The sequence below is a fragment of the Simochromis diagramma genome, unplaced genomic scaffold, assembly GCF_900408965.1.
Source record: "Simochromis diagramma unplaced genomic scaffold, fSimDia1.1 OVJJ01000802.1, whole genome shotgun sequence".
Classification (NCBI taxonomy): domain Eukaryota; kingdom Metazoa; phylum Chordata; class Actinopteri; order Cichliformes; family Cichlidae; genus Simochromis; species Simochromis diagramma.
In genome coordinates, this window is record NW_024387492.1 from 11,589,076 (window position 1) to 11,601,315 (window position 12,240).

The 12,240-nt window shown below is 42.3% G+C and overlaps 1 protein-coding gene across 5 annotated transcripts in view; it reads right to left on the reverse strand.

Annotated features, from left to right (window-relative positions):
- syne1a (spectrin repeat containing, nuclear envelope 1a) overlaps window positions 1-12,240 on the reverse strand; it is a 123,410-nt gene that overhangs the window by 64,066 nt on the left and 47,104 nt on the right. For 4 of the 5 annotated variants that reach the window (XM_040017770.1, XM_040017772.1, XM_040017771.1 and 1 more), the window contains 6 exons: window positions 11,054-11,190; window positions 5,467-5,644; window positions 3,154-3,336; window positions 2,819-2,962; window positions 1,435-1,590; window positions 347-511 (listed from right to left, as the gene is read on the reverse strand). In XM_040017770.1, the coding sequence (XP_039873704.1) occupies window positions 347-511; window positions 1,435-1,590; window positions 2,819-2,962; window positions 3,154-3,336; window positions 5,467-5,644; window positions 11,054-11,190 (963 nt within the window). The remainder of the gene's footprint in view (window positions 1-346; window positions 512-1,434; window positions 1,591-2,818; window positions 2,963-3,153; window positions 3,337-5,466; window positions 5,645-11,053; window positions 11,191-12,240) is intronic. The other variant, XM_040017773.1, reaches the window with a different exon arrangement.

The window sequence follows — 12,240 nt, forward strand, 5'->3', positions numbered from 1 at the left end:
TGACGCAAACAAGAAATGGAGAACCTTGTCTTGGTTTCAACGGTAAGGCATAACTTTTACTTTCACGGCTTATTGTTTTTTTTAAATTACACTGCTGCTTGGTTGCTGGTTGCAGCTGTTTGCTGGTAATTTGGTATCTTGTGTGCAACATGCAGGGGACCACAGCAATCTGTACAGCTCTCCGCAACAAATTTAATCAAGCTACAGCAACCACACGCCAACTTAATGGGGAATACTCATTTTTGTTCCTAGCAGCCAGCAAAGAAAAGTCTTGCTAGGAAAATGTGCATGAATGGACTTTTTGTGTATCCCTTTAAAGAACTCCATCCATGTCTTCCTTCCTTACTTCAAGTTGTAACATCCGGTCCTCCAACAAGCCCTTGTCTGTAGTGGTGGAGATGCAGGTGTTGAGGACCCGCTGAGCCTCACACACCCAGTCCTGGAGCTCTTTCAGTCCTTCAGAGAAAAGGCGGTGTTCCCCTACAATGCGCTCAATCCTGGATGCCTTGTCCTGTTAGATATTAAAGTAGAGTAATGTGAATATACTCCTCAAGTCTTTCCTTACCAAAGAGTTTAACATTACACGTGTTTCCAGTGAACAACAACAGTTTCTTCATATTTTTCTGTGTTCGTGTTTGAAATTACTGCCTTGTTTTCCCAGATAGACATCTCTAGAGACTCTCCCACCCACATGTTATAGCACAAGAAAAAAAAATGCATTGTGTTTTCAGTCATCACTCATACATCTGCAACATCTGTGGATCTGCAAAGCGCAGAAAGTAAAAGCTTCAATAACTGGTGGCAATTTTTGAAGTGTTTTCATTCCTGTTTCCACGTCTAGGAGGGAAGAGGACCTAAAAATAGCACTTCACTGGCTGGCCAGCAAAGTAAATAAATCCCATTCATCATCGCCGGGGTACTCTCATTGTCCCGAGGTAACAGAATGGTGCTCTGTGGTCAGCGTAATATTTTGTTCTGTGATGTATCAAATTAATCATACGAGTGCGACCACTTTAATGAGAGCTCCACAAAGGTCAGCTTCTCAAGCAGTGACACATTTCAGCTGTGACATTTCAGAAGTGCTTTAGTGGATAAAGGTACGCTGCACAGTCTTGGCCCTTTTATGCTGATGAGACTGCAAGCACAAGGGCGTTTTAGAGGTAAGAGAGATTACTGAGCTCAGGTAAATTACTCTGGGAACCAGGTCTTCCCTTGGAGACATGACTAATGTGCAAGGGGGCAGCAGTCCATGACACGGCAGATCATACAACAAAACAGCGAACACCACAGCTGGACAGAAAGCTCTTTAGTGTTTATCAAGAGCACATGGGTTAAGCAAGGCACATTTCAGCACACTGTAGCAGTCTGTGATAGAAGCAGAGCATAAAGAGAGGAAAGGCAGGGAATAAGGTTACAAGGCGTGAGCGGTGTTACCTTGGTTAAGTTGCTGAGGGCTAGGTATTGTGCTGACAGCTGAGATACTCTGTGGACGAAGCCCTTTCCGGCTGCTTGTCCCTCCCAGAGTCGATGAGCTCTTTCCCTCAGCCTGCCCAGCTCTACCTCCTGACACGCCATCTCCTCCAGCACACACTAAGCCGATGTGAAGCAGGCAAGTGGTGGAAAAACAGAGACGGAGCAATTGGATGTTGGTGAGCGCAGGGTACAGAAAAAGTGATGGGTTGGAAAGTATGGTTGTGTGTGAGCACCATTAGAGGTGAAAATGAAACAACAGAAAACATAACATTTTTCATGACAGCGGAGACACGAGGCACGAGAAGCGCAGAGGAGGAGGGATACGGGATTAACATGTCACAAGTACACACTAGAGCACATCAAAATACATGGATAAAAACAGAGGAACACGAGCATCAGCAGTATTTCTCCTGATGTTCACTTTTACATATAAATGCTGTTATTAGGTTAGACACCACAGCAAAGAAGAGGCACAGGAGACACGGCTGATAACGTAATCCAAAGACGGATTGTATACATGTTAAAGGGTAAGGAGGATTTTCCCTACATGAGTTCAGAGACTGAAGCCTGTGTGTTTTATTGTACTTCAGGTGCTGTGGGAAGAAATGTAATTGCTTGCAGGGCCCAGACAAAAGGCAATGACGAGAAGTGCTACAGCGGGGGACAGAATAAATATAAAAATAGCAACAATGATACGAGCAGAGCTTTGAGATGGGTTTGATTTTTTTTTTTTCCCTTTGTCAGTTTTATCTTTTTTAACGCTTCATGCCTGTCTTCCCTTTTTGTCTCTGCCAGACGTGGCAGAGGCTGTTATCGCATCCTGAAAAAGGCCTTTTAGCCACGCAGTGCTTCAGCTTTGACAGAAGGAGAATTAATTAGATTTCTGGACTTTTCTTCTGACTATTGTGTCAAGACGCAGCTCTATTTTGATCCAGTGGTGCTCGAAAAATGTAATTAGGTCCTTCTCTTCTCCCCAGTGAATTGAAATTGTACTTCAGGGATCCATATCTGATGGAGAGCTGACTATTTAGTATCCTTGGAAAATCTACTTAATATTCAATTTGCGGTGTAATGACAAGGTTTATTTGAGTGAAGAGAGGAAATTAGAAAACATCAGTGAGAGCAGCTGAGAAGAGAAATGTAAAAGGGGCAGCCTCACTAACGTAATGCAATTTAACAGTAAATGGACCCTACAGTATTGATTAAAATGTCCTGATGTACTGCTACAGGGGTGGACTAACAGATTGACCCTTCATCAGCCACAATAACCGCAGAAGTAATGTCATTGTAAGAGGACTGTAATGTCCAGGGAGAATCATGAGCACGACTGTGGGCTTCACAGTACCTGTAGTTTGCTGAGCTCCTGCTTCTTGGCTGGAAGGTCATGTAGGCGAGCACTGCTCTCCTGAACTCTGACCTCTGTGCTGTTCAGCCATTCCTGCAGAGGTTCAGCACTGGCCTCAAACTCTGTCATCTGGGCCTGCAGGTTCTGCAAATGGGAAATAACTTGTTAAATACACCTTTTGAGGTTCTGAATTTGCACAAACTGTACAAATATCAGAGAAAGTGAGCACTCTGATAAAAAAAATGAAACTAATGATTGCTTGCTTTCTTGCACATTAAATACACATTGATGTAATTTTGCAGCCATCTGCTAAGCACGGAAAACAATGCACCAACCTTGAGAGCATCTTCTCTCATTTGCAGGTTATTCATCAGGCTCTTCCAGTCTTCTCTCGCATTTGCCACCTTGGCCTTGATTCCCTCCACCCTGTCCTTGGACACTACAGCCATCAGCAGCTCCCCACTGGCTCCTACTGTACTAAGCCTGGCCTGGCCATTCTCCCTGTCACTCAAGAACTCCTAAGGGGATACAGTACACAGACAAAGACAAAGGAGCAGTGACTATTTAACTGAAGCACGCACACAAAGGGAGAAGGGTGTGAAAGGAGGGGAAAAAAAGACTGAATGACTATCCCAAACTTCTTCTTTTTTTGCCTTTTGCTGCAGTGCCTGACGGGTAACAAAGCCATTCTCTACATTGTCAACAAATTTTCTCTCAAGGTCCCAGAATGTGACCCTACATTGTGAAAAGCAGTAATTACATTAGATGAAGTCATTACTAATTCTACATGCATATGAAGAAGTGGCCTGACCCACAGACGCAATAACAGATAAGGGAAGTCAATGAGCCTGAAATGTGTCTGCTTTTTTTTTTCTTTTTTACAAAGCGCCTTCATACACACCCACCGGCAATGTACACACACATATTAGGATAAACACGCATATGCAGCATGCACACACACAGACACCCCTCCCTCTGAGCTGAGTCGATGACAGTAGCGCAGCAGGGACCACTCCACCATCTGTGCAGTCAGCACATCACTTACACACACTATCTAGCTTCAGCCTCCTCAAAACACACAAACACACACACACACACACTTGGTAAAGTAAAAGGCACACACAAGAAAAGAAAGTCTGCGTCTCTCACCGTTTCGCTCTCTGTGTTCTACATTCATTTACTTGCTCGCTCTTTTTCTTTTCCACACTTGCTGTCTTTCTCACCCTGCCAGTGTAACTGTATACCACCAATTAAGCATGACACAATGGATACCCCAGCCCCTCCCACGCTAGCCCTCCTGGAGGTCAGCCATGTGGAAACATTGTTCCACATTCCTCACCAAGTCAATAATAAATAAAACATGATTGCCTCTCTCCCCTCCGATAGTCAGAAAGTATGAAAATCCCTCTCATCCAAAAAACTAGAAACTTCTAAAGGAGCAGACTTTGCTAAACCCCTGCAGAGGATTTCCAGCAAATTATTTTGTCAAATAACCACACGTTGCTTTGCCATTTTGAACTCACTCTCCCTGACCACCTAACTGTTGATTCACTGCTTCGTCGATCATCTAAGAGCTCCAAAATATGGTCTGAGAATGCAGAGTTTAGAAATAATAGCACATTGCTTGATAGTAATGCGGTGCATGGATGTGGGGATGTCCACCTTCACAGACAAGCAGCTGACTATTAGCCAGAACCCTGCGGTGCTCTGAAGAGGCTGCCAGACCTGCCAGAATCTCAGAGACTTCTCAGAAAGAGAGACACACAGATATTTTGAAGAGAAAGGCTGAGAGACCCCACTGTGGAGCTTTCTCTTATCCCTTTTGGCTATGAGCCCATTTCTAGCTTATCCAGGCTACTGCAGGTCCCATCACTCCAACAAGCCCACCAGCAGACACTCAACAGTGGGCATGTTCACACACGCTTCCCTTTGAGCAAATATCCAATGAAAGAGGATTGATTGTTTAACTACTACATCTTTTGCTTTTCTTTGTAGTACCATATTGTTGCTTAGCCTGCCTCTATGGAAACAAAATAAAAAGCGAGAACCAGTCTGTAATTAGCAAGAGTGGATTTAAGTGGACTCAAACTGATGCAAGGTTGCAGCTTCTCAAGGAGCAGACAAATGGCTTTTATGACAAGAAGCTTGTTAATATCACCCCGAGAGGCAGGAAAAGTCTGGTTTATGTAAGTGAATAAATGACACTCCCTACCTCTACTATCAACAGACACTCACAGAAGCAATCTGCCTGTAGAAAAAATATCATACGGCCACACTGGCTGGCAGCTCTGAGACATCAATATGAATGAGCACAAAACAAGTTATTGAAAATGTTATTTCTCAAAAGACTTGACTACAGTAATATTTAGTTACGTTTCCATCCCCAAAAAACTGCTTGATATGCTGGTATTACTTCAGTCTGCCCTGGAATAATATGACAAAAATGTGATTAAATCTGTGATTAATTCCTGCATCAGGTAAGTCTGTCTTGGAAAAACACCTGTGCAAAGAAGACAATGAACTTCAATTTTACTACAGTTATATGTCCCCTTAAAAAACACACGCGCATACACACACACACACACACACACAGGAAGAATAAATTTTTTTTAGCTGTACATAAGGGTTTTGCAAATTATATCCCTTACCTGAATCCTTTGCAAAGCAGAGGAGGCCTCTGTGACAGTCTGTGGCACATCAAAGCATTTGGCAGTGCTGATTTTGGCATTGACCAGCCACTGCTGGAAGTCTCTAAGGGCTGCACGAAACCTTTGCTCCAACAAGCGCTCCTTATTTTGACATTCCCTGGATGCACGAAGACTCAGACTGCAGGAAAGAAGAAGAAAAGAAAGAAAAGGCCTCATTTAAGTTGTTGTTCATGGGTTGAAATCTCCCGTGAGAAATGAACAAAGAAAGAACGAAGCTACAAACAGAGGAAGTGTTTACTGCCCATGTGTCCATCAAAACAAAGGAGACACGTGCTGATGCTCTGATACTATCCAGACTGTACTCACGTCATGGAGGATGAGCCAGGGATGAGAAATGGGCAGGTGGAGAAATGGCAAAGTGGGTGAAGTGGAAGGAATGAGCGCTGGGGCAAAGAGGGAGAGCGGGGGGATGGCGCTAAGGGGCACTGTGTGGGAGGGGGGTTGAGAGGCAACATATGACTGGGGCAAGAGTTCACATGGGTGACAAGATGGAGGGAACGAGGCACGACAGCTTGATGCTATAAGAAAGAGATGAGATGGAGGAGATATGTGAGGAAGCGGTCACAGCGAGGCTTGACAGAATATCAAAGGTACACTTTCAAATTTGGATTTTAGGAGAATGAAGCTTTTCATCCAGAGGAATTTTTCTGCTATTAATATATTAACCACAAGGTACAGCAGGTATGTAACTGAAGCATAATAAAATCACTTGTTGAATGAGACTGAGATTTGAAGCTTTAAAGGATAGCTAAAAACACAAGAAACCATAATAATCTAAAGGGATGCACAAACAGAACACACAAAATGAAAATGTCAGCGAAATTTGATGACAACTCCTAACTTTACGGAGCATGATAATAAATTTACAGCAGCTCAGGAGGTAGATTGGGTCGTCTACTAACTGGAAGGTTGGTGGTTTGATCCCTAGCCCCTGTAGTAATTGTGCTTAAGTGTCCACGGGCAAGATACTGAACCCCAAAATTTCTCCCAATCCATCGACTGCAGTCTAAGTGTGTGCATGATAGTCAGAAAGCACTTAAGGGTACAAAATAAAGATCTTTATGAATGTGTGAATGAGCCTTGGTGTGTTGATTTAGAGTAGAAAAGACCCAGCAGCAAAAGTACCAGCCCAGTGGGAGCGGATGTTGTTGATTGGCATATGAGGGGGTGGGAGACCAGCTGTCAGCTACAAAATGATCGGCGATGAGATTTTTTTTTTTTTTTTAATTTGTTAATGGTGCTTTGAGTACATCATGAGACCAACAATCAGTTATGTGTTTTTATAACCAGACACAATTCAGGTATTAGGCTATTTAAAAGTATAAAATGGCAACAACAAAAAATTTATTTCAGATTCAAATCTCCAGCATGACGCACTACACAACCACCCGTCTTCTTGACCTCCATACTCCTTCACACACTTCTGCTCAGTGCTCCCTGGCACTAAATTTACATAACCAAATTGTGAGGTGTGTTATGACCAACATAGATACAAGTTCATATATGGATAAGCTATATGTACAACCAGCAGAATTATTTTCTTTCAACTCTGGGATAAAGAAAAAAAATCTATGTACATGTGGTTTCATTCAAAACAGATTTAAACATGATGTAAGACAAAAAAAAGAAAAACAATTACTGGATTTCACACATTGTGGGGAGTGTGTGAAGGTTAAAGGAGGAAGGGGGAGACGTGGATGACAGCAGGGAAATAAGGTTACTTATCAGAAATAGAGGTATGAAAAACATGGCAAAAAACACATTGTCCTCATGTAGCATCTCAATGCACTGAAACACGCATTAAAGTCAGGCACAGACACTCTTGAGCTTTAACGGTGTGATGAGGGCATGAAAGGGTAACACAGTGGGGATAGCACGGGTGTAAAAGAAGCACTTTTTCTGCTGTGACAGACAAAATCTGGCATGCAGTATAAAGAGGAGGTGGGGCGGAGGGGAGTTATTGCCTTTTCCTCCTCTCCTCTGACTCCTTTTTTTTTCATTCTGTCTGTGCACTCTTTCATTGTGCATTAATGCAGGACAGGTGCAAAGAGCGCACAGGCCAAGTCTATTACAGACTAAACAGCCAAACGAATAAGGAAAGGTGGTGTTTTGCCAATCAGCAGTCGACGCCAATTAGCTGCCAAAGCATTTCCAAAAAGCTGACCTCACTTAGATTGTCTGCCAGTAAATCTTCAGAGAAGCAGCAAATAAAGGAGATCATTTGCGCTACGGTAGAAGTTTACACTTGTACATGAATGCGTTGAATGTGCATGGCTGTGTGCGTGCATGCTCTTTTGTATGTACTGTTGTTCTTTTGAAAAGGCACTGCACGGTGCGTTCACAAACAAGTGGTGCTCATTGAACACAGGCTCACTTGAGGGTTTAAAGCAGGCAATTAGAGCTCAGTAAAGAGACTAAAGTGGGTATCAGTGTGAAGAAAAAGACCTTCCAAAAATTTTTAATTTTCCTAAAAAATTACACTCGGCGTTGCATAAAATTAAACTGGGGAAGGACACAAACATAGTCAATAAGTGGAAGTGAGGGAAGACGGTTAAATGTCGCTTAGCAACTGGTGACTCTGTTGTTGTCCGTCACCTTTCACCTTCACCTGGCTGATACGGACGTCAGACCTCTGTGTGTTATTGCCACAAGCGCGCGCGTGCGGACACACACACACACACACACACACACACACACACACACACACACACACACACACACACACACACAAAAGAGCTTATAAAACATAGCCCTGGCTTTTGAGCTGTAATTAAGGAGAACTTTCCTTTCCCGCTCTTGTTATTGTGTTATGGAACAGCTGTTTTTAAGACTGTTATATGGAATAATGTGTGACATCAACAATAATTATGAGGACAGGTTTAATTGAATCATTAAAATGACACATTTTTATATAATATGCCAGATAAAAAGTATGTCAGGTATCTGCAGAATCACATACTTGTACAGTAATAAATAGCAAATAACTTGTTTATACGTTATGTTGCACGTTGCATCATAATCACTTGATCATCTGTATTAATCACAGCCTTTTAATAAAAACTGTCTAAAGGATAAGGTTGGCTAGGTTGTTGACTAATAGCTAATAAAGCTTCTCTTTCTCCAATGCCTCAATCAATTATGGAGTACCTCAGGATTTGATTTTAGGTCCCTTTTTGCATTATGTGTCCGTTAGGCTTTATTTTATACAAGTACAATGCATCTTTCAAATGATAATCCAATGTCACACAAATATTTTAGGATGTGTATTTCTACAGAAAAAATTGTCTTCATCTAAATGACACACAGACAGGTGTGATCATTTTAGCTAGCCATTTAGGACCATTAGCACTAAACCTTTAAGCCCATAGCAAAAATCTTGGTATCGCCTTTGACCTTGCACTTAAACCTAAATCGAATTAATTCGCTTCCGTTCTCTATAAACAGATAGCTACAGAAGAAAATGCAGACTTTTTAGGCAAAACACAATTTCTTTAACATTGGAAGTGTCCTGGTTTTACTCAACGTAATCATACATGCATGCCTCCACTGCAGAACGTAGTTCTAAAGTTCAAGAGCTTAAAAAGTGTGGCCATGTCTATCAAAAAACTCGGATCAGATGATTAGAGAGGCCAACTGCTTGAATAAGGTCTCACCAGGTCTGTTATGTACACAGGGAGCTGTCCATAAAGGCAAACTAGGCAGACAGACATAGCTAAGCATCCCTTCTCTCACTCATATAAAGAGTGTTACAAACAGTTTATTCTCCTCGAGGATGGATTTTTGACCCTTTACTGCACCAGCCCTCATCTCATCATGCAGCAGTTGCAGAATCCTGCAGTGAGACTAACTGGTAGCAGATAATGAAAACACATTACACCAGTACTAAAATCCCTGTACTGGCCACCTGTCAGATTGATTTTCAGAACCTAATGTCCTCTACCCAAGCAGTAGGTCTCAGATCCCCAAAACAACTGCTTTTAACTGTTCCACTATCCAAGTGGGTCAAGGAGAGTATGCCTTTTCAATGGCCTTTGTTTGCACTTATTGCTTTTAGCATACTATAATTAAACAAATGAAATTCATTTTTATTCAGTTTCCTCAACATATTTCGATTATTTCCTGTTTATTTGTTTGTCTTATGTTATTTTATTTTTTTTTTTACTTAAAATGTATATAGCATATTGGTCAATAGAGGTTGATTTGAACATCCTAGCTGAAAAAAACCCCTCCAAAAACATTTTTTTTTGATCAGATGACTTTTAAACACATTGTTACCACCTTTCCATTTCAGGTATACACAAAAGAAAGAAGTGAAACAAAGCAAAATAACAAAAATCCCGAAATGATTGTCTCTAGTTTGTTCCTGTTACAAAAATATTTCAGTCCTCACCCTGTCATTGATGTGTAAACATGGTCCATATCTCTCAACACTGTTCCTGTCTGATCTTATGAGTCGGTTACTCCATAACATATATTACACTCACTATTTACAGCCATTCGTCTTGTTATAGTGGGTCTGGGTCGTACCATCTCTCCAGGAAGGCTTTTTCACAGGCTGCTACCAAGATTTTAAACAAACATCTGTCTTCTCTCAACACAATATTTCCTGCTATATCACCAAAATGCAACACCAGAGATGATCCTGTATATATTTTAACAATAAATAAATGAACACTCTCCCAAAACTGCACAATGCCAGGGCAGAGCCAAAAGACATGAGAATGGTTTACATTTATCACATTGGCTTCAATATGGCTTTGTTAGAGAACACTAGAAATTTATGTTTAATATTGGGGGTGACAGAGAATGTTATTCAACCCTTCCAACAGTTTTCTCTCAAGCTACATGATGATGTAGTAGATTGCTGTGTTCTCCATACAGGCAGCCATTTATCTTGAGAAATATACACACCTAGTTCTTTTTTGCCCATTTCTCTTTAACATAATGTGCTGTATTTCCTTTCCTCTGTTGGTACTATGCAGATATTACTCTATATTTCTTTAAATTGTAGATTGCTACTATGGTTGGAGAATGGTTGCATAATGTTAAATTTTGTTCCATCTCCTGAAAACTCATAAAATTCCCATCTTTTTTTACTGTACACAGTGCTGTTATTCCATTTGGTATCCATTGTTTCTCATCTCTGGTCCAAAGTATCTCCAGGTTCTTCCTCTAATTTATATTTTTGTTCTATATTAAACCACAGTTTTCATATAATCTGTGTGATAACGTCTTCACTTTTGAGAAAACCTTTTACTTCATCTCTAGTGAGACTCTGAATTTCCTTTCCTTGAGCATTTGTTTGGATAACTTTGTTGGCTTTTAGGTTAGGAAGTTCAAGTTGGGGCCATTTCTATCTACATTTGAAAAAAGCAGCTTTTGGCCTCATCACACAGACTTGAAGCAAAAGGCATCATGAATAAACTGTAGTTAATCAGTCAGTGTTTCGTTTTACATCCACAAACACTCCAAGGAGTAATTCTCGCTCACCCACATCACATCACTACAGCAGAAATGTTCCTCTCACCTGTTGTGCTGTTTGATTAGCGCCGTGACCCGGTCTGACTGTGAGCCGAGGTCTCTGGAGTATCGCACCAGGTCATTCAGTTGGCCTTTCAACTTCTCCGCCATCGGCTCGGCGCTCTGCAAGCCCTCCAGTATATCCTAAACGGCACAAATCAGACACCAGCTCAGTGTGTGTGTGACAAGGAAACACAAGCACCCAACGGATCTGCATGACACCCTCCAATAAGTCCGCTCGCATTCCTATTCACACCCTGCCTCAGTCGTTTTCGCTCTTCTCACATTCAAACCGCGCACACAGACGCTCAAACACATACTCACAGTGCTGCCTGTACAAAAGCATTGCTGTTCCTGGCGGAGTGTGGCAGGAAGGAGCTGTGGATAACGGTCTCCAGCTCGCCTCAGCGTGCCTCACATTCTGCACTCACACAGTCATGAAATCCTGTCCCATGAAATATGTACAAGCTCTCTCTCTCTCGCTGTGTGACTCTCACTCACTCTCTGACGTATGACGATTAAAACAACCCTCCCTCCCTGCTCCTGTGGACTCGCTGCTCCCGTCTCCCTCTTCTCCTTTCCTTTCCTCGCTCCCTCCTCCTACGGCGGTTCTACTTCTTTCTCTACCCCACTCTCTCGCTCTCTCCTCTTTCTCTCTCCCTCCTCCCACTCCTTCCACTTATTCCCTCGCACACATTTTTCCTCCCGATGACTCTCTCACGCTCTCTCCCAGTGGAATTCAGCTGTCAGCCCTCACAGATGTAGAATTGGTTCAAACGCACACAAACAAGCGCGTAACGAAAACAAGGCCGGACACAGGAAACAGGCTGGAGAAGGAGGAGAACGAGAAGCGGAGGAGGGGAAAGAAAAAAAAAAAAAAAAACTCCTCCTCTGTTCTTTAACAGCCCCAAATTGAGGAAAACCGGAGAAAGGCATGGCTGAAGAAGCCCGGAGGGGAAATATAGGGCTGAACGTGTTGGCACGGCCTTGACAATACAGAGAAATTGTCACACTGTAAACATCCTGTGGAGGTTAGAAACAGAGCAGCAGGGGAGGTGAGGAGCACAAACATCTAAGAAAGAACCCCTGCAGCCAAGAAGGACATCTCAGCACACTTCAGTTCAACCAAGTCGGAGTATAGGCAGGAGAAACAATGAGGGAATGTTTGGGAGGGAGAGATAGTGGAAAATAATG